Genomic DNA, 21,067 nt, shown 5'->3' on the forward strand with positions numbered 1-21,067 from the left:
CCCCTTTGCCAAACTCTTCACCTGAAGAAACATGTTACAACAAATTAATTGCCAAAATATGAAAAAAGTGAGAAGCCCAGACATCTGTTTGGCACGTGTTTGCTCTGGCCACTCCATTCTCTGTACAGCAAGCGTATCCAGGCAACAAGATGCTTTCATACAAGACAGTGCTGTAGGTTCATGCGTTTCTGAAGTGAGTATTTTGCTGATCAACTACAACTGTCGATTAAATATTTAGCTAAAACAGGGCATTTATAGTTTACATTGTTTATTCGTCTTATTTCTTCGTCGTGAAACAACTTGCTGAACCCCTTTAAAGAAACAGTCCACTTGCTAATAGCCTGCTAGTTAGTTTACGCTAGCTAGCTAGCCAATTTATTATTGAACACTGTCATACCATGCTAACGTTAGTAGAAGTAGGAACCTAAGTAGGTTTCAAATTAGACTTGCAGAAAATAGCTATTAAACAAAGCTAGATTGTGGGCGTAATACATTTAGATATGTTTCATCAACAAACTGACAACTAAGCACATTGTGCTCCAATCGTTTTTTTTGTTGCTAGCTACTGCCCTCATGGTACCCATTCATTTCAAATTGCATTTGTCTATTCTCTGAAAATACACCAGGCCTGTGATGAGTTGAGTCATGTCAGGTGTTGGAACCGAGAGCAATGACCCCTTGCCTAGCCCTCCAGAGGAGCAGCAGGCCACAACTGGCCTCGACAAGGGTGAAGAGGATCTGCTTCAGAGAAAAGAGGAGGATAGTAAAGGGGAGGGTGAAATGAGTGACTGTGTCAGTGGACAGAATGGGGAACCCAAGACAGATGATCAGAGTCCAACTGTCTCTCAAGTCTGCACAGCCACTAAAATGACACTGTTACCCAAGTCCCCTCATGTAAAAACCCATGCACTGGTAAATTAAATTAGCTTTTTATCATACCATTTTTTATTCAATTATATATATCTAAGAAAAAAAGCACAATATCTGAAAAATGTAATGTGTTTGTTGACAGACACTGGAGTGGGCCTTTGGGATGAACAGGGCTCTTCCTGTCTTCAGCCTTCAGGACCAGGATCAACTGGTGATCCTGTATGGTGGCACCAATGTAGCCGTCATGTACGACCAAACATCAAATTCACAACATGTCCTTCAGGTAAGGCCCAGCAGTTGCCTAAATGTACTCACAAAGGTCAGAAGTAGGCAAAAGCCTGTGGGTATAGGGAGTGAGTGCTATGTCTATGCTGTTAGGAATGCCAGTGTTCAATGGCAAAGGTAAAGCCAATAATAACTGTTCAAGGCAAATAGTAATGACATAAACTTGAAGGTCACCTTCCACAGGGTCACAGCAGCCCCATTTCGTGTTTGTGTGTGAGTGAGGACAGGCGCTGGCTGGTGACAGCAGACCGAGGACAGGAAAGTCTGGTGATCATTTGGGACTCCTTTTCAGGGTAGAACTATATTCTAACAGTACATTTATATTTTTGCTGTATCTGTTTCAATTTGTTATTCTGAAACAGTGGTTGTTTGGCTTATGTTTCAGGATTCCTGTGCGGACATTATTTGACAGTCACCCTGAGGGCGGTGTTGCAGCTTTGGCACTGTCAAAGGACTCCAAATACCTGGTAACAGTTGGAGCTGGAGATGTTCAGGTAAGCTCAGTGTTGGGGAAGCTACAATGGAAATATAGTTTACCAAACTACCAATTACTTCACACTGGAAGAAGTTGAGCTACACAAACGCTACCCTAAAGAAAAATATAGTTTACTTAACTAACATTACTTTTAAAAAGTAGTTCACTACATCCAAACTACTCTGTGAAAAAGTATCATATCTAAATCTAAAACCTCTTTAAAATAGCATGCCTGCCAAAGTTAGTATTTATTTTTAGTAATACCAATTACCTCACCGAAGACATTCCTTAACAACGTACACTCAGTCATAACAGACTTTATATGGGCAAATACATGTCATAGAATAAAAAGTTAGGTTTTACATTTTCCTAAGTCTGAGAGTGGTTTTAACCTTCCAGACTTGGAATTGTATCAACTCGCCACCCAAGGCTTTTATTTGTGACATATAGTTAAATGTACTAAAGAGCAACAATGGGTACATATTGAAGATCCACATGCTCATCCCCAGAATCTTTTCATGTGTCTATTGTCAAAGGATAAAGCTAAAAACATTAACAACTTCATAGTTAAGAACACTATAAAAGTATGGAAGAAAACAAAATGGATTCTACAAAATACAATATCCCACCCTAAAACACACCTTTATGGAACAGTCCTTGGATAGCTTTTCAGAATTAATCGATGAATTGGGCTACATGGAAAACTAAAGTCATAGAAACTGTCAATGACTTGGTAACAGGAAATACATGTATTTCCATGACAGAATTAAAAATACATTTTGGACTGACCAATGTAGATAGTATTAGATACACACAACTTAAAAGTTACATATCACAAAATGTCGATTTGAAATATTTTGGACATCAGAACAACCTTCAGGGAATCTTATTTGAGTCAGAAAAGGATGTTCATGTGATAGGGAATATATACCAGACCTTTGCAGATTGCATATCCAACTAACAATCTCTTAGAAAACAATATAAACTTGTCACGTCCTGACCTTAGTTCCTTTTCTATGTCTCTATTTTAGTTTGGTCAGGGCGTGAGTTGGGGTGGGCATTCTATGTTTTGTTCTGTGTGTTATATGTCTAGGTGTTTGACCTGGTATGGTTCCCAATCGGAGGCAGCTGTCAATCGTTGTCTCTGATTGAGAACCATACTTAGGCAGCCTGTTTTCCCACTATGGGGTGTAGGTAGTTGTTTTCTGTTTTGTGTTTCTGCACCTGACAGGAATGTTTTGTTTTCGTTCATTCTCTTTGTTATTTTGTTTTGTGTTCAGTTTAAATAAAATAACATGAACACTTACCACGCTGCGCATTGGTCCGATCCGTCATACTCCTCGTCAGAAGAGGAAGAAAACCGTTACAAAACTACTGGAACCAAGTTATAAAAAGAGATGATGTTGACACAGGATGGAGGGAAAGTTGGAGCATAACTAATGAAATTACAGTTAACAAAAATTTATGCATAATCCACTACAAACTAATGTATAGAATGTATTATATAAGAGACAAAATTCACAAATTCTACAGCACAAGGGCAGTCATGTCTCAAGTGTAAAACTAATAATGACTCAATAATCCATGCTTTTTGGGAACGCTATAAAGTCCAGAAGTTGTAGGCGGAGCTAGAAATTGGGCTGTCAGAAGTATTACGATGTAAACTTACTTTTAATCCATCTGTCTGCGTATTTCCAGACATGGCATGTGGGGGTGTAGTTAGATAGAATAATGTGTAATTCAGCTGAACCAGCCGAGCTGCTCTTTTTTTTTTTTTAAGGCCCATGTTAAAGTTAAGGGGAAACATAAATTGTGAAATATACCAGTGGTTTTTTGAATGTTTGGATGAGTGTGTCTTCCAATTTGTAATGTTTAGGTTAGAGGCCGACCGATTCATCGGCATGGCCGATTAATTAGGGCCCGATTTCAAGTTTTCATAACATTCAGTAATCTGCATTTTTGGATGACGATTATGGCCGATTACATTGCAATCAAACTTAACATAATCACTAGTTAACTACACATGGTTGATGATATTACTAATTTAACTAGCTTTTCCAGCATTGCATATAATCAATGCAGTGCCTTTATCAACGAATCACAGCACATCAATGCTGTGCCTTTATAATTTATCATCGAATCACAGCCTACTTTGCCAAACGGGTGATGATTTAACAAAAGCGCATTTGCGAAAAAAGCACAATCGTTGCACCAATGTACCTAACCATAAACATCAATGCCTTTCTTAAAATCAATACACAAGTATATATTTTTTTAAACCTGCATATTTAGTTAAAATAAATTTGTTAGCAGGCAATATTAACTAGGGAAATGGTGTCACTTCTCTTGCGTTCAGTGCAAGCAGAGTCAGGGTATATGCAGCAGCTTGTGCCGCCTGGCTCGTTGCGAATTAAAATTAATTTATGTTAGCAGGCAATATTAACTGGGGAAATTGTGTCACTTCTCTTGCGTTCAGTGCAAGCAGAGTCAGGGTACATGCAGCAGTTTGTGCCACCTGGCTCATTGCGAACTGTGTGAAGACCATTTCTTCGTAACAAAGACCTAATTAATTTGCCAGAATTTTACATAATTATGACTTAACATTGAAGGTTGTGCAATGTAACAGCAATATTTAGACGTAGGGTTTCCACCCGTTTTATAAAATAGGTAACGGTTCCATATTTAACAAATTAATGTTTTGTTTTTCGAAATTATAGTTTATGGATTTGACTATATTAATGACCTAATGCTCGCATTTCTGTGTGTTTATTATATTATAATTAAGTCAATGATTTGATATTTGATAGAGCAGTCTGACTGAGCGGTGGTGGGCAGCAGCAGGCTCGTAAGCATTCATTCAAACAGCCCTTTCCTGCGTTTTCCAGCAGCTCATCGCAATACTTGAAGCACAGCGCTGTTTATGACTTCAAGCCTATCAACTCCCGAGATTAGGCTGGCAATACTATAGTGCCTATAAGAACATCCAATAGTCAAAGGTATATGAAATACAAATGGTATGTAGAGAAATAGTCCTATAATTATTATAATAACTACAACCTAAACCTTCTTAACTGGGAATATTGAAGACTCATGTTAAAAGGAACCACCAGCTTTCATACGTTCTCATGTTCTGAGCAAAGAACTTAAACGTTAGCTTTTTTACATGGCACATATTTCACTTTTACTTTCTTCTCCAACACTGTGTTTTTGCATTATTTCAACCAAATTGAACATGTTTCATAATTTATTTGAGACTAAATTGATTTTATTTATGTATTATATTAAGTTAAAATAAAAGTGTTCATTCAGTATTGTTGTAATTGTCATTATTACAAATATATATATAAAACTTGTCCAATTTAATCGGTATCGGCTTTTTTTGGTCCACCAATAATCGGTATCAGCATTGAAAAATCCTAATCGGTCGACCTCTAGTTTAGGTGTATGTTGTTAATTGAACTTAAACACACAAACAGTGGACAGGACTTTCTGATCTGTTCACAGCGAGTTTGTATATGGGACTGGACAAATGAGACAGAGGATCCATTGTGTGTAACTGACCTCAACCCGGAGTATGGTTTTCAGGTAAGCTTTTATGGTCTCACTATATTTAAGATAGTGTATATAATTGAATACATTCATATGATAATATCTGCAATAATGTATGACTTTACAACATGTTCTGATTTAAATTCCTTTTCAGAATCATATCATTTTTAATCCCAACGACATTACTCAGCTGCTCAGCAACAGTGAGAGCCAAGTCTTATTTTACACCAGGGCAAGTACCACAGTTTTATTTTGCTCTGGGTTTAACACTGCTACAGTTATTAGCTAGCGTTACAGTATATGATTGTCAGTTATATCTTTCAGGACAAACAGCACCTTGATTATATTGCCCCAGAGCTCTTGGACAAGGTAAGGACCTGTTTAGTTGTTTATAGAACCTGTAATCATGTCATTGTAATAATTGTGTAATAATCTCACCTTTCACTCTGGTGGTTTTACCATCTTTTCAAAGACTTTCAACAAGGTTGTGGGCATGCTGAGCCAGTCTGTGTTCCACTGGAGGGGGCTTCAGGCCCTCTCGGCCACCTCCGTAGGCAACTTGGTGCTGTGGGACATGGTTAGGGCCTCCTCTACCTCAAGACACCTTGTTAGGAGAGCCATCAAGCTCATCCCCCTCCAGAAGGATGGCATTACCGTGCTCACTCTGACTGACAGGTGAACATGCAACATTCAAGGTTTCAAACAATGCTGAAACAGGAGCTTTATCTTTCTGCTCGGAGTTCAACTCCCTTACCACTATTGAAGTATTGTTATTTGTATTGCAGCCTGGTATGTGTAGCTGTTGTTCTCTAACTGTTGCTCTCCTTGTATATCCCCATGGTCTTTGATTCCTTAGCTTCATTGTGACTGGTGACACTCTGGGCCATGTGAAATTCTATGATGAGAACTTCAAGCTCATCAGCTGGTACAGTGAATTCAACCTGGACCCAATCACATCAATCTCCTTTTCCAAGGAAGTTCCACCCAACAGAAGCCAGGGTTATCTGGAGGACTGCACTCTGGAAGCCAAGATGTTTGTTATCCGGTGAGAATCAGTGTGATGCCAGTTTGTGCCCCAGTGTATGTGTAACGTATTTGCTTTGTTCTCCTTCCCCCTCTAAACCCCCCTCTCGTCTGTAGGAACTTTGTCCTGTCTACAGTCAACTCGACGGTGGTACATGTGAATGCACAGGGTGGTGTACTGCAGACGTTGCTGCGTGAGCATTGCGAGGCACTGCATGCTGTGGCCTGTCACCCCCAGCAACCAGTTGTTGCCATGGGTAGCCACAGCGGCATCCTGAAGGTGTGGGACTATGAGCGCAAGGTGTCCATCTGCAGCAGGGTCTTTGAGAAGGAGAGGCATATTCAGTGCATCACCTATGACCCCCAAGGTGACCCAGCAGAGGCTTTTTTTGTCTGTTTAATTTCCTATACAGTAAAACTATATTCATAGGTAGAAAGATCTCACTTTTTCTCAAATTCAATTTGTGGTGTATGGATAACTCCCCTTAGAACATATTATCTGTCTGTGTGTGAGTTGGCTCAGCTTTGACCAGGCTATCTTGTGTGTGTGAACAGTGGCGTAAAAATACTTTAAAGTACTACTTAAGTATTTTTGGGGGGTATCTGCACTTTACTATTTTTACTTTTACTCCACTGCATTCCTAAAGAAAATAATGTACTTTTTACTCCATACATTTTCTCTGACACCCAAAAAAGTACTAGTTACATTTCGAGGGCACAACAGAACATTTTTCCAATTCACACAATTATCAAGAGAACATCCCTGGTCATCCCTACTGCCTCTTATATGGCGGATTCACTAAACACAAATGCTTCATTTGTAAATTATTTCTGAGTGTTGGAGTGTGCCCCTGGCTATCCGTAAAATAATAAAACAAGAAAACACGTTCAGTCTGGTTTGCTTAATACAAGGAATGTGAAATGATTTATATTTTTACATTTACTTTTGATACTTAAGTATATTTTAAACCAAATACTTGTAGACTTTTACTCAAGTAGTGTTTTACTGGGTGACTTTCACTTTTACATGAGTCATTTTCTATTAAGGTATCTTTTTCCACCACTGTGTGAATAGGATTTTATTTGGCGGTTGGCTTTGCCAGTGGATCTGTCCATGTACTGGATGCTTGCACATTGCTGAGTGAGGCAGAGGAGCGCTTCAACTTCAGCCAAGACTGCATCACTCACATTACTTTCTCTTCAGACTCCCTCTACCTGGCCACAGCGGTGAGCAGACACACTATGTGGTTCTGGCTTTGGGATAGGGAAAGTAACAGGTTTGAGCCCACTACCTTGAAGCCTTATAATCAAACTGAAGTTGCATTTTCCCCTCCTGTTTTGTTGCTACTGTCAGGATGCTGGAAGAGCGGTGATGGTGTTCTGCTTGTACACCGGTAAGAGCATGCAGCGCTGGAAATACCTGGGGAGACACCACTCCCACTATAAGCCCATCAGGGATCTCCTATTTGGGGTGTACCTGGACAGCACCCAACCCAGACTACTCTCCCTGGGCATGGACCGCAGGCTTGTGAGTCCCAATCGCTCACACTTATTATAGGAGTACTCTGGTTTACTTACATGCCATGTTTCTTCACATGTTGAACCACTAGACATGCTGACTCACTTTGGATAACTTTGCCTTGGTGTGGTGATTGCCCAGGTAGAGTATGACCTGCAGAACAGCAAAGTCAAGGATGAGCTGCTGATCCTGAGCTCTGAGCGCATTGAGCAGAGCGCTGTGCCCACCTGTATGGCCTGGTACCCACCCCTCACCACAGAGGACTTCCTGCTCACCGCCTCGGACCTTTACAAAATGAAGCTTTTCAATAGCACCACCAAAATGTGCAGGTCAGCGGCCAAATAACATGATTAGTATTCTTATTTTTGGCCATCTCTGTGTCATTGGGGTGTAGTATAAAGGCCACAAATGAATACTTCTGGTTTCTCTTGCAGAAAGACACTCCTTGGTCCCACATACGGGTCTCCAGTTGAAAAGATGGCCATGCTTCCATTTTCTAAGGACCATGACCCTAGTGCTCATTACATGGCATACATCACAAAAGACAAGGTAAGTGTTGATTCACTCCCAATCATATCAAACCACCTTCTCCTAAGTCAGATCAAATATGTCTTAATTTAAGGGCCAGACTTGTGTGTATTTGTTGCCTAATGAAGAGATACTGGTTTCAGTGTAACTTGTCATTGTTATTTTTCAAGGTAGGTGTCCAGATTCTGCCCATTGATGGGAACCCCCACAAGTCCTCTGCTCTGATCTGCCACCCAACAGGGGTGTCTGCTATGGCCTGCTCCTATGACAGTCGATATGTCTTCACTGCTGGGGGGTCTGACTGCACAGTCCTCTCATGGGAGATTAGTTTAAAGTGAGTAGACCCTTCACTGAATAGACCCTTGAGTTGTCCTGTTGAACTGAATCGTTATTTCTTGTTGTGTGTTTAGTGCATTAGAGGCTGCTGCATCCCTGGGTGGAAAAGAGCTGATCCCCTTCTACAGCCTCCTGGATGGAGGGCGAGACGGGGAACTCTTTAGAGTAGGTTAAAGTAATATATTTATCATGTAACCATCAATATTCATAACTGTATAGTGGGTACATCAGTTGTTATGGCTGTACAATACTTGTTTGTTCTGACACTTACATTTTTCTCTTTAGGAAATGGAGGACTTTTTCTATTACTGTCAGCTGCGTAACCAAGGTATTGACTCCATGGAGATGCGACAGGTGTCCACCCGAATCCCCCTAGCAGAGGTCCCCTTTGTCATGAGGGCTCTGGGCTTCTTCCCCACTGAGCAAGAGGTACAAAGTCCTCAATGAGGACTAATGTGATGACTAGGCTAATTTGGAAACAATTGATCAATCTATGTCTTTGATCATTTTCTGTTTTCTTACCTGTTTTTCAGTGATAATAACATCTTCAGTTCTAACAATGAGTTAAGTTCAATATAAAAGGAGTAATGTTTGTTGATCATGACTCTATCCAGCTGGAGGACATGCAGAACGAAGTCAAGTTCAGCAGGTATGCTGAGTCTGGGAGATATGTGACCAACATAGACCTGGAGGAATTCATTAAGCTCTACGTCAACCACCGGCCAGCATTTGGCATCTCTAGGAAGGAACTGCTTCACACCTTCCAGGTCCTGGGTGACTCCTATGTGATGGGAGAGCCTGTGGTGAACAAGATCGAGCTGCTGGAACTCCTCCAGGACAGAGGTGTGCTAGTGTAGTTGCCAGTAAATCTGCATCTTCTTAGTCCCCACACATTTCTGGTTGCTGTGTCTATAATTCTATGCAGGGTACTGTCAGTATTTACAATTTGCAAGCGTTATGTACTTATGTTCCTTTGTTCTGTGTCAGTGATGGGATTTCATTCTAATAACACGTCAACCCTGTTTTTGCCTCAGGGGAACACATGACTGAAAATGAGCTGGCAGAATGTTTCACCACACTGGTAGGACTAAATCCAGAAGGGGGGGGACCTGATCTGGGAGCTTTTGAATGTGATGGTATGTATCACCATGTTCAGTTTAAAGTAGTATCTAAAAATCTCAAAATGAGACTGAAATTACACGGTTTTGATAGTCTACCATTAAAACTGTGTGTGTGTGTTGGACAGATGCAGAAGATGTGTTGGAGAGTGAGATCCCAGAGGTGATTTCCATGGAAACATTTGCAAGTGATATCCTGGGATTCCCCATTTATATTAAAGAGATTCTTCACTCCTCCCAAGAGGGAATGTTGTCCCCCTCAGGATCAGAAGTTGTATAGGAATTACATGTACTGCATGTGAGAGTGTGGGGCTCATTCTATAAAAGACTCATGGGAAGATTGTAGTTCATGAAGCACCCACAAACATGATTGACAGCCGTTTCCTTATGGGTGTAGTTTGATATGACCTTTTATTGGATATAAATTGCTAATAAAGATCAATTGAAAACATCAGATGTTATATATTAAAAATGTATAAACATTTAATTGCAAATGTATTTAATTTATTCATCCACTATAATTGTTTACCTTATTGTGTCAAGTAAAAAAAGTCGAATTAATTCATCAATAGCCTATGCATTAACTAACTTTCTGGGAGACTTTCAAAATAAATGCCAAAAAACTCGTCTGAAATAGCGCAACTTCTCTCCTGACTGTCAACAAAAACACCCAAAAAGTGTGCGTGCAAGCCATTGAGCAATAAAAGAACGGTAGAAGCGCTTTGCGCTGTTCACGGCGCAGGCGCGTTACTTCCTCCTGGAGCTCTCTTCAGTGTGTTTGCGTTGTGTCTAAACTGCCGGCGAGTTTAACAAAATATTTTACCAATAGCAGCTATGTCGGGCAGGTCGGTCCGCGCCGAGACACGGAGTAGGGCGAAAGATGACATCAAGCGGGTTATGGCTGCTGTTGAGAAAGTACGAAATTGGTAAGAGGTTCCTTATCTAAGAGAGCAGCAATGCTAGTGGGGGGAGGAGAGACCAGGAGAAGAAAGAACGAAATACACACTAAATCAAATTTGGTTCGGATGCTACCTCGGCTCAGGTGTACTGCACCCTCTCGCCTTGATCTGGGAGGAGGTCGCCGCTTAAAACACTTATAATGTAGGAATATTACATCTAATCATACAAAAATGTGGGTTGAACCTAGAAGCCATTTCGTTGCAGTTAGATGAAGCCTTTGCTGTTCGAGCATTCTGTAATGACCTAGAAGCCTGGTAGATTACTGCTTTCTCACCGCTCGAATGGTATCAATATTAATTTCAGAGCCGTAGTTCGACGACAGCGGTATAGTGAGAATAGTTTATGTTCGCGGGGTTTTAAATTTAGCGCTTGGAGAGGTTCGTTCTTTTGTGTCCTCCAAATAGAGGGAGCGCGTGCGGTGGGTATACGAACTGTGCAAAGCCCGAATTGCTTTACAATTTTATTTTGGATGACTAATAATAGGCCCCTATAGTTCAATTAAGTTGAAATTTATAGAGTTTACTGTCATGTGGATTTGCTTGCAAGTAGCCTAAATGTATAATCACCACTAAATTTAGCCGAAATAAGTGATTTGAGGCTATTATAGGCAGTCATTGGGTCTAGAAAGAAGTAACAACAAATTCCTAAACCTCAAATGAACTTGCCAAAGTAAATGTATCATGACATTTTCTATTGGGAATTTAAATTTAAATTGATAGTTAACTAAAATATTGGGTTTAGTTGACATTTCAAATTGAATACATAAATTGCAAACAAGTGTTATTAATTCCTTGTGTAACTAATGCAGGGAGAAGAAATGGGTAACTGTCGGTGACACATCCTTGCGAATCTACAAGTGGGTGCCTGTGACCGAACCCAAGTCAAATGATGTAAGTCATCCACGGGGGGGGGGGGGGGGGGGGGGGGGGTTTGGGGGCACCACATTTGCTTAATAGTATTTGCAGATCCTAGTAGCATGATCAACAACATGTGCTTCCTTTCCTCATGTCTTTTCCAATTCCTAATTACATAAACTGGTCCACAATGATCTATTTATTTAGATAAAGTACATCATTATGCAATTCTTAATAAATCTGTAATAAATAGCGCCACTTCAGCATTGTATGTGCTATCTTGCAGAAGAGCAAAAACAAGAAGAAAGCCAACAACGACAAGTATGGGTCGGAGATCACAACACCAGAAAACAGCTCCTCTCCCGGAATGATGGATATGCATGGTAAGCTAAAAAAGGGCTAAATACTTAAAAAATGATGTTCTTTGGTTCATTAATAATTGTAAATTCATCTGTCACTTTCTGTATCTCTCAGATGATAACAGTAACCAGAGCTCCATTGCTGACTGCTCTCCCATGAAGCAGGAGAACAGCAACAGTGCCAGCCCTGCCCAAGAGGCCATGGCAACTTCCCAGAGTGACAGCATTGAGGCCAAGAGTGACCAGAGTCAGTCCCCTGGCAAAGAGCAGCTGAAGAGCACAGACAGCAAGAGTGGTCAGTATATATGCTACCTAGCACAGAAATGGAGAGCGCTGCCTTAGTTTAAACTAAACCATACCATATACATACTGCAACTTGTCCTCGTTAGCCCTGCTCTTGTTCTTACCTCAAGGTATTTTCTAAGAGTAGTGCCAACTTGTCGAAAAATATGGTTTAACTTGACAGGCAGACTGCTTTCACCCAGCCCTCATAAGCCCGGAATTGCACTGCTGTCTCAAGGTCAAAGGGGTACATGTTATGGCTTGTAGTGATGAGGTTCATAAAGAACATTAGGTGAACAAAATGTTCTTCAGTCTTCACCAATGTCATTGGCAGCATTAGCAACATTTCTAAGAATTAACCCATCACCATACAGAGAATGGCTTTGAAAACATTGAGTAAGTTTGTTTAAATATTTCATCTAAAGATTCATATTGACAAACCATAATCAATGATGGGGTTATAGAATATATAATTAAATGCTAAACATGGAAGTAATGTTAAAATAAATAAATAAAGAGGGCATCTGCGGAGAGATTTGTTCAAGTCTGAGCATGTACTCTGAGCAACAAGAGTTTGTCAAATACACTATATATACAAAAGTATGTGGACACCCCTTCAAATTAGTGGATTTGGCTATTTCAGCCACATCGGTTTCTGACAGGTGTATAAAATTGAGCACACAGCCATGCAATCTCCATAGATTAATATTGGCAGTAGAATGGCCTTACTGAAGAGCTTGGTGACTTTCAACATAGCATCGTCATAGGATAGCCACCTTTCTAACAAGTCAGTTTGTCAAATTTCTGCCCTGATAGAGCTGCCCTGGTCAACTGTAAGTGCTATTATTGTGAAGTGGAAACGTTTAGGAGCAACAACGGCTCAGCCGCGATGTGGTAGGCCAATCACGCTCACAGTACGTGACTGCAGAATACTGAAGCACTTAAAAATAGTCTGTCCTCGGTTGCAACACTCACTACTGAGTTCCAAACTGCCTCTGGAAGCACCGTCAGCACAATAACTGTTCGTCGGGACCTTAATGAAATGGGTTCCCATGGCCGAGCAGCCACACACAAGCCTAAGATCACCATGCGCAATGCCAAGCATCGGCTGGAGTGGTGTAAAGCTCGCCGCCATTGGACTCTGACGCAGTGGAAACGCATCGTCTGGAGTGGTAAATCATGCTTCACCATCTGGCAGTCCAATGGCGGAATCTGGGTTTGATGGATGCCAGGATAACGCTACCTTCCACAATGCATAGTGCCAACTGTAACATTTAGTGGAGGAAGTATAATGGTCTGGGGCTGTTTGGCTCAAGCTAGGCCCTTTAGTTCCAGAGAAGGGAAATCTTAACGCTACACTATACAATGACATTCTATACGATTCTGTGCTTCCTACTTTGTGGCAACAGTTAGAGTTGGGGGAAGGCTCTTTCCTGTTTCAGCATGACAATGCCCCCATGAACACAGCGAGGTCAATACAGAAATGTTTGTCAAGATCAGTGTGGAAGAACTTGACTGGCCTGCACAGAGCCCTGACCTCAACACCATCAAACACCTTTGTGATGAATTGGAACACTGACTGCACTAATGTTCTATCGGCTGAATGGAAGCAAGTCTGCAGCAATGTTCCAACATCTAGTGGAAAGCCTTCCCAGAAGAGTGGGGGCTGTTATAGCAGCAAAGGGGAACCAACTCCATAGTAATGTCCATGATTTTGAAATGAGATGTACAACAACCAGGTGTCCGTATACTTTTGATCATGTCGTGTATTTGGAGAACAGTTTAGCTGTTATGTACTAGACTGGCGAGAAGATTGTGGGCTTGAACAAAGGATTTCACTAAGGCTTACTGTAGTTTCTGTAGTAATGAGCTGTTAAAACGGTCTGCCATGCTAATGCCGTTTGAGGACAGAGTTCAAAACTCCACTTGTCATTGATGCAGTTTTTACCACATAAGCTAAACACCCTTGAAAAGAGTATTTAACATAATCCAATATCAACCCTTTGTTCTGCACATGGATGTGACTCCGCATTGTCTTTCTTGCCACAAGATGGTGCTGTAGTGTAGACTTTGAAGTCAGCTACAATAGGGTATTTGTGTCATCACCCAGAATTGGTCATCTCATTTTGGAGAAAATACAGGCTAATAAATCTTCCTGGGACATTTCGCAAACAGGCCTTGTCTACCAAGTCCTGCGATAATACACAGCAAGCAAGGCCTCTGATTGCCGACTTGTTGAAACTTTTGTGGAAAGTGAATAACACAGCAAATTCACTTGCAGTTGCCCCTTGTATTGTATGTTATCTTTTGCTCAGAACTGTTACAGAAGTAGTAGGGATAGTATACAAACACTCGCATTGTTTTCTTATTCTATTTGCTTAAAGCATATTGTCTCCCATGGTTATGCACTGAGCTCTGGTATTGCAGGAAATGTTCACCCCTCAGCATTTTCAAACACAAGCACACCTAAGAGAGACCGAAGGTCCACGGGAAGGAATGAACCATCCTCGGACACTCCTCAAGATTCTCAGGTGCTCCCCTCCACCACCATCCAAGACTATAATATCTTTGTACAGGTATAGTGCATTTGGAAAGTATTCAGCCCCCTTGACTTTTTCCACATTTTGTTACGTTACAGACTTATTCTATATATTTTTAAATGTCCTCAATCAACACGTAATGACCCTGTAATGACAAAACAAAAACAGATTGACATTTTTTGCAAATGTATTGAAAATGAAACAACTTATTTACATATTCAGACCCATTGCTATGAAACTCTAAATTGAGCTCAGGTGCATCCTGTTTCCATTGGTCATCCTTGATGTTTATACAACTTGTTTGGAGTCCACCTGTGGTAAGTTCAATTGACTGCACATGATTTGGAAAGGTGCACACCTGTCCATATAAGGTCCCACAGTTGAAAGTGCATGTCAGAGCAAAAACCAAGCAATGAGGTTGAAGGAATTGTACGTAGAGCTCCGAGACAGGATTGTGTCGAGGCACAGATCTGGGGAATGGTACCAAAAAATGTCTGCAGCATTGAAGGTCCCCAAGAACACAGTGGCCTGGAAGAAGTTTGGAAGCACCAAGACTCTTCCTAGAGCTGGCCACCCGGCCAAAAACTGAGCAATCGAGGAAGAAGGGCCTTGGTCAGAGAGGTGACCAAGAACCCGATGGTCACTCTGACAGAGCTCCAGAGTTCCTCTGTGGAGATGGGAGAAACTTTCAGAAGAACAACCTTCTCAGCAGCACTCCACCAATTAGGCCTTTAAGGTAGAATGGCCAGACAGAAGCCACTTCTCAATAAAAGGCATGTAAATGCCCGCTTTGAGTTTGCCAAAAGGCACCTAAAGGACTCTCGAACCATGAGAAACAAGTTTCTCTGGTCCGATGAAACCAAGATTGAACTCCTTGGCCTGAATGCCACTATCTCTACAGTGAAGCATGGCGGTGGCAGCATCATGCTGTGTTTTTTTTCAGTGGCAGGGACTGGGAGACTAGTCAGGATCAAGGGAAAGATGAATGGAGCAAAGTACAGAGAGATCCTTGATGATAACCTGCTCCAGAGCGCTCAGGACCTCCGACTGGGGGAGAAGGTTCACCGTCCAACAGGACAACGACCCTAAGCACACTGCCAAGACAAGGCAGGAGTGGCTTGGGGACAAGTCTCTGAATGTCCTTGAGTGGCCCAGCCAGAGCCCGGACTTGAACCCAATCTAACATCTCTGGAGAGACCTGAAAATAGCTGTGCAGCAACACTCCCCATCCAACCTGACAGAGCTTGAGGATCTGCAGAAAAGAATGGGAGAAACTCCCCAAATACAGGTGTACCAAGCTTGTGGCGTCATACCCGAAGAAGACTCAAGGCTGTTATCGCTGCCAAAGGTGCTTCAACAAAGTACAGAGTAAAGGGTACTTCAGTTTTTGTTTTATTTTTTAATAAATTTGCAAAAATGTCTAACCCTGTTTTTGCTTTGTCATTATGGGGTATTGTGTGTAGATTGATGGGGGGCAAAAAAACGATTTGATCCATTTTAGAATAAGGCTGTAACGTAACAATGTGGAAATAAGTCACGGGGTCTGAACTTTCTGAATGCACTGTCACTGCCAAAATAAAGAAAACACTTGAGTAAATGAGGGATACAAAGTATATTTAAAGCAAGTGCTTCCACACAGGTGGGGTTTGGTTCCTGAGTTAAGTAAGCAATTGACATCCCATCATGCTTAGGGTATAAAAATGACCAGTTGCCTATTATTTTGATTACCATGCCTAGAAGAGATCTGTGACTTTGAGGGGTCTCAAATGAGCATAGGGGGTTTAAAGGGTGTGTCTGTCTCAGTTACCAGAGCTCAACCCGATTGAACACTTGAGAGATTCTGGAGCGGTGCCTGAGACTGCATTTTCCACCACAATCAACAAACACCCGCTGAAATTTCTCGTGGAGGAATGGTGTCACATGCCTACAATAGCGTAGATTCTACAAGTGTCTGGAACTTTAAGGCGCATTGAAGCTGTTCTGGCAGGCCGTGGTGGCCCAACACCATAAGACACTTTAAGTTGATGTTTCCTTTATTTTGGCAGTTAACTGTATGTTTTAGTCAATTAGAAATTTGATTGATGCAGTATAATGAAACTCATTTTGACATTGGTATTTTCATGAGAAGCTTAAATGTTTCCTGAAATATATTTTTTATTTTTGCAGGAATCTGAAGATGGCACTCCTCCCAATAAGAAGGGGAAGTTGGAAACTCCCTCAGATTTCCTCAAAACCAGTTAACTTATCTTTTACCATCACCAATTCCTTGATCTGTTGCCATGTCCTCAGCCCTCCTGTGTCTTAATTTCTTTATTCTTCTGAATTGGTCCAAGTGATGCCCAGCACCCACCTCTACCCCAAAAAAGACTTTAAAACTTCAACTAAACCAGGATCAGCTGGATGGGGCAGTGTCGACCTCAACTGCAGCTAAATCTCATTTTGCCACACATCCGCTATTTCTGTTCTTAAGTATATGTACATATATTTAGTTTTTGTTCATGCAGGTCAACACACTGTTTGAATCCTCTTAAGATCTGTTGGTTCTGCTGCTGTTCTGTTTATTACTTTGACAGTAAAACATTTAGTTAATTTAACTAAAGACAATACCTACATATTTAGTGCCATTCAGTCAGTCGCATATCTATTTCCTTTTCTCCTCTTATGGAAACTCACTTGTAGCATAGTCCTGCTACCAGATTAGTTGTGTACCTTGAATTACCAGAATAATGAAAAACGTGTTGATTTGTTTAAATAGTATGTATACTTCAATCTGGTATAACAAGTGCCCAGTTTTCGTTAACCTGTAAAGCATTTTTCAGTGCATATGTAGGCTGTTTGGTTATAGATGGCTCTTTGAATACCTCACTGGAGTCCAGCAGTGCTGGCAACACTATGTATAGATTATTAAACTAAGTATAACCTTTTATTTGCAAAATGTAAGTAGCCTAAATAGTTGTTTCCTCGTTAGCCTTTGCACAACAAAAAATGCCATTTTAAATTATGGCCTGGCTACAGAAAGTCAAATGTTGACTATTGTCTTTTGGGACCCTTATGTTATTTTATTGTACATACATTTCAGTTGGTATTGATTCTATAATGTAAAAATATGTTTAAACCTGTTACACAACTACAATGCAGAGTGTAGGCAGCATGTTGCCATATGTACACCAAGGTTCCACAACGGGCAGGCTGAGTTTGCCTCACAGGTAGTTTTATTTGGCCCCAGAAGTTTTCTAAACAAAACAATTTTATACAGTGCATTTGCGAAGTACTCAGACCCCTTGACCATTTCCATATTTTGTTACAATAAAGCCTTATTCTAAAATGTTATGTTAAAGCCTTATTCTACATTTCGTATTTAATCAATTTTAGGAAAAGACTGGAACGTAGCAAAATGTTGAAAAGATCAAGGGGTCTGAATACTTTCCGAGTGCACTTATACGGAATGTTCCTTGCTGGACCTGACTGTAAAAACACAAGGAAATTAGCACCAAGTGATTTTCATTTTGGAAATAGAGACACGTGATCGTATTCAAACGTAAACAAGGTTTGAAATTGTTTTAGTCAAATATCTGTTGCAGACTTCATATTATTTGTAATCATGTCCTGACCATTTGCTCAAGAAAAAGAAAAAACGGGATTTAGTTGATTATCCCTGATGTACACACATGAAACAAGTATTTAGCTATGTCCATAAAGCAATCAAGATTAAACTTGAAAATATGTAATTTACAAACAACGAAAGTCAGACACTCCTAGTCTGGGTATCAGTCTAACATTCTACTGTTTGTATTCCATGTCTACCAAACATGACATGGGGTGGAATTAAATAGCTAGCTATTTACGCCAGCTACATTAGGGTAGCTGAACAGAGACTGGCAACCAGGCTAGTTATTTTGAGCCTGCTGCTCTCGAGTGGAGGGTGTTTCTGTGACTCCAACCAATCACGTTTGCAGACATGACGGAGCAGTTGGTCCCACTGGAAATCCCTCGACACTAGCAACACTTTTGTTAGCTGATGCTAGCCTACCAGAAAAAGAGGACATACTCCAAAGACTGGCTGCCAACAATTCAAAGGGTCAAACAACACGGGAAAATGTGTTCGAACGAGCAAAGTATCATGCATAAATAATATTCACTTCGTTTTAACTCGCTAACTATGAGAACAGCTAGCAAATAGGTCCAGAATAACAGCTAGCTAGCTAAGATATGGCTACCACTAGGGAGCTAAGACAATACCGACGTTCCACAGTGAGTATTAAGCAGGAGCAGGACGATGACTCGGACACGGAGGAGTCTAATTTGGGGATTAAGAAATCGGATGGACGAGAGTCACAGATAATCCACAGTGGTCATTTCATGGTGTCCTCGCCGCACATTGAACACCCACCAAAAAAAGGCTACGACTTTGACACAGTCAACAAACAAACCTGTCGGACGTATCACTTCGGGAAGACCAGCACATCACATCTCTCCATTGACGCGTCCTTAACAAAACTTTTCGAATGCATGACCCTTGCATACAGGTTTGTGTCTAAATTCCTTCTCGTAAATAAACTAAAAGTTTAACTTTAGCTAACTAGATATGAAGCTAGCTGTCTGGCCTTTGAAAGGCTAACAATGCAAGCATGTACCACCATGGCATTTAAAGATGGGCTACATGTTGAACTATAACTTGGGGTTTTCAATACATAGCTACCAAATTATCCTTAGTTAGCTGTTGTTTGGTTTTCTATTTAAGCAAAACACAAATTGGACGAGTATTTACTTTTCCAGTATCTGTCTCGAGCATCAGAATCCACGCCCAAAGACGAAGCTTGAGGTGTAGCTAGTCACGAGTCTACATTTCCAGAACAATTTTCTAAAAAGGTATTGGCTACAGTAGTGCCATAAAACAACACCCATACAGTCTAATGCTTTATATGTAATCATTCCAATAACTGCAACAGTTGCATGTGGAGTCCAATGCCAGATGAGAATCAAATACATTTATAGTCTTCAAATGCTTCGTAAACAACAAGTGTCGACCAACAGTAAAATGCCTTCTTAGGGGCCCTTCTCAACAATGCAGAGAAAATGGAGAAATAATAGAAAAGTAAAACGCGTAATAATACAGCTTGGTCTCATAGACTAGAAGTAATATAGTAAATGTAAATCAGAGAGGCTTAAATTAGTATATGTTTGGTATGGTTACTTAAATTAAAAACGAGTAGGGTGGATGGTTCGCCTAATTTCAGTTTGTGACAAAACAAGCAAGTATAGTGTAGATTTATTTTACCACCTAACTCGTTGTGAAATATGTATTTTCCATAAATACAAATATTGTATTTTCAGCTGTTTGAAGCTGATGTTCAAAACCGAAAGTAAAATATGCTAAAACAAAACTTAAGCATTGGAAGTGTAGAATAATGACAGTAAAACAATTCATCATAAGAAACAAGGTTTTGAAGTGTTTGTCCTATAGCTAGTTGATACAGTACATTTGGAAAGTATTCAGACCCCCCTTCAGACTTTTTCCACATTTGTTACGTTAAATGTTGTGGTGGTGAAATATTACGTAAGTATTCAGACCCTTTACTCAGTACTTTGTTGAAGCACCTTTGGCAGCGATTACAGCTTTGAGTCTTATTGGGTATGATACTACAAGCTTGGCACACCTGTATTTGGGGAGTTTCTCCCATTCTTCTCTGCAGATCCTCTCAAGCTCTGTCAGGTTGGATGGGGAGTGTTGCTGCACAGCTATTTTCAGGTCTCTCCAGAGATGTTAAATCGGGTTCAAGACTGGGCTCTGGCTGGACCACTCAAGGACCTTCAAAGATTTGTCCCCAAGCCACTCCTGCATTGTCTCGGCTGTGTGCTTCGGGTCATTGTCCTGTTGGACGGTGAACCTTTGCCCCAGTCTGAGGTCCTGAGCGGGTTTGTATCAAGGTTCTCTCTGTACTTTGTTCTGTTCATCTTTCCCTAGATCCTGACTATTCTCCCTGCCGCTGAAAAACATCCCCACAGCATGATGCTGCCACCACCATGCTTCAACATAGAGATGATGCCAGGTTTCCTCCACATTCAGGCCAAAGAGTTAAATCTTGGTTTCATCAGGCCAGAGAATCTTGTTTCTCATGGTCTGAGATTCGTTTAGGTGCCTTTTGGCAAACTCCAAGCGGGCTGTGAAGTGTGTTTTACTGAGGAGTGGCTTCTGTCTGGCCACTACCATAAAGGCCTGATTGGTGGAGTGCTCCAGAGATTGTTGTCCTTCCGGATGGTTCTCCCATCTCCTGTAATCGCTGCCAAAGATGCTTCAACAAAGTAAATAGTAAAGGGACTGAATACTTATGTGATATTAAAGTTTTTAAAATTCTTAATACATTTGCA

General features: G+C 40.9%; 3 protein-coding genes across 8 annotated transcripts in view; all 3 read left to right on the plus strand.

The window, feature by feature from the left end:
• The first annotated feature begins 46 nt into the window (after positions 1–46).
• Positions 47–10,190, plus strand: cfap251 (cilia and flagella associated protein 251). Its single transcript, XM_021621570.2, has 21 exons — positions 47–193; positions 627–912; positions 1,013–1,153; positions 1,339–1,448; positions 1,541–1,649; positions 5,135–5,215; positions 5,334–5,411; positions 5,504–5,548; positions 5,652–5,854; positions 6,036–6,224; positions 6,320–6,570; positions 7,278–7,429; positions 7,557–7,730; positions 7,863–8,050; positions 8,156–8,270; positions 8,420–8,583; positions 8,660–8,750; positions 8,871–9,014; positions 9,200–9,428; positions 9,620–9,721; positions 9,832–10,190. The coding sequence occupies exons 2-21, from the start codon at positions 646–648 to the stop codon at positions 9,981–9,983; spliced, it is 2,985 nt and encodes a 994-aa protein (XP_021477245.2). The 5' UTR covers positions 47–193; positions 627–645; the 3' UTR covers positions 9,984–10,190.
• Positions 10,191–10,412: 222 nt separating this feature from the next.
• LOC110536056 (BAF chromatin remodeling complex subunit BCL7A) lies at positions 10,413–17,638 on the plus strand. 3 transcript variants are annotated; one of them, XM_021621577.2, is made up of 6 exons: positions 10,413–10,629; positions 11,472–11,553; positions 11,804–11,900; positions 11,992–12,171; positions 14,586–14,689; positions 16,502–16,935. In XM_021621577.2, exons 1-6 carry the CDS (start codon positions 10,538–10,540, stop codon positions 16,634–16,636), a joined length of 690 nt encoding a protein of 229 aa, XP_021477252.2. In that variant the 5' UTR covers positions 10,413–10,537; the 3' UTR covers positions 16,637–16,935. The 3 variants fall into 3 exon arrangements, with proteins under 3 accessions (XP_021477252.2, XP_021477253.1, XP_021477254.2); XM_021621578.2 differs by having other exon boundaries at positions 10,419–10,629; positions 16,865–17,638; XM_021621579.2 differs by lacking the exon at positions 10,413–10,629 and adding an exon at positions 10,672–10,804.
• A 50-nt stretch (positions 17,639–17,688) lies between these two features.
• Positions 17,689–21,067, plus strand: part of LOC110536054 (MLX interacting protein) — a 38,356-nt gene continuing 34,977 nt past the window's right edge. For 3 of the 4 annotated variants that reach the window (XM_036935896.1, XM_036935895.1, XM_036935898.1), the window contains exon 1: positions 18,743–19,224. In XM_036935896.1, coding sequence (XP_036791791.1) covers positions 18,908–19,224 — 317 coding nt within the window. In that variant the 5' untranslated portion in view covers positions 18,743–18,907. Of the gene's footprint in view, positions 19,225–21,067 lie in introns of all 4 variants that reach the window. The other variant, XM_036935894.1, reaches the window with a different exon arrangement.

Source organism: Oncorhynchus mykiss, chromosome 11, assembly GCF_013265735.2.
Source record: "Oncorhynchus mykiss isolate Arlee chromosome 11, USDA_OmykA_1.1, whole genome shotgun sequence".
Classification (NCBI taxonomy): domain Eukaryota; kingdom Metazoa; phylum Chordata; class Actinopteri; order Salmoniformes; family Salmonidae; genus Oncorhynchus; species Oncorhynchus mykiss.

What these genes read in the sequence shown, in the direction of transcription:
- cfap251 (XM_021621570.2), top strand. Translation starts at nt 646, where the DNA reads ATGTCAGGTGTTGGAACCGAGAGCAATGACCCCTTGCCTAGCCCTCCA. An exon ending in AAGTCTTATTTTACACCAGG is followed by an intron (nt 5,412 to 5,503) that starts GCAAGTACCACA and finishes TATATCTTTCAG; the next exon opens with GACAAACAGCACCTTGATTA. An exon ending in CATCACCTATGACCCCCAAG is followed by an intron (nt 6,571 to 7,277) that starts GTGACCCAGCAG and finishes CTGTGTGAATAG; the next exon opens with GATTTTATTTGGCGGTTGGC.
- LOC110536056 (XM_021621577.2), top strand. Translation starts at nt 10,538, where the DNA reads ATGTCGGGCAGGTCGGTCCGCGCCGAGACACGGAGTAGGGCGAAAGAT. An exon ending in CGGAATGATGGATATGCATG is followed by an intron (nt 11,901 to 11,991) that starts GTAAGCTAAAAA and finishes TGTATCTCTCAG; the next exon opens with ATGATAACAGTAACCAGAGC. An exon ending in ACACTCCTCAAGATTCTCAG is followed by an intron (nt 14,690 to 16,501) that starts GTGCTCCCCTCC and finishes TGTCTGTCTCAG; the next exon opens with TTACCAGAGCTCAACCCGAT.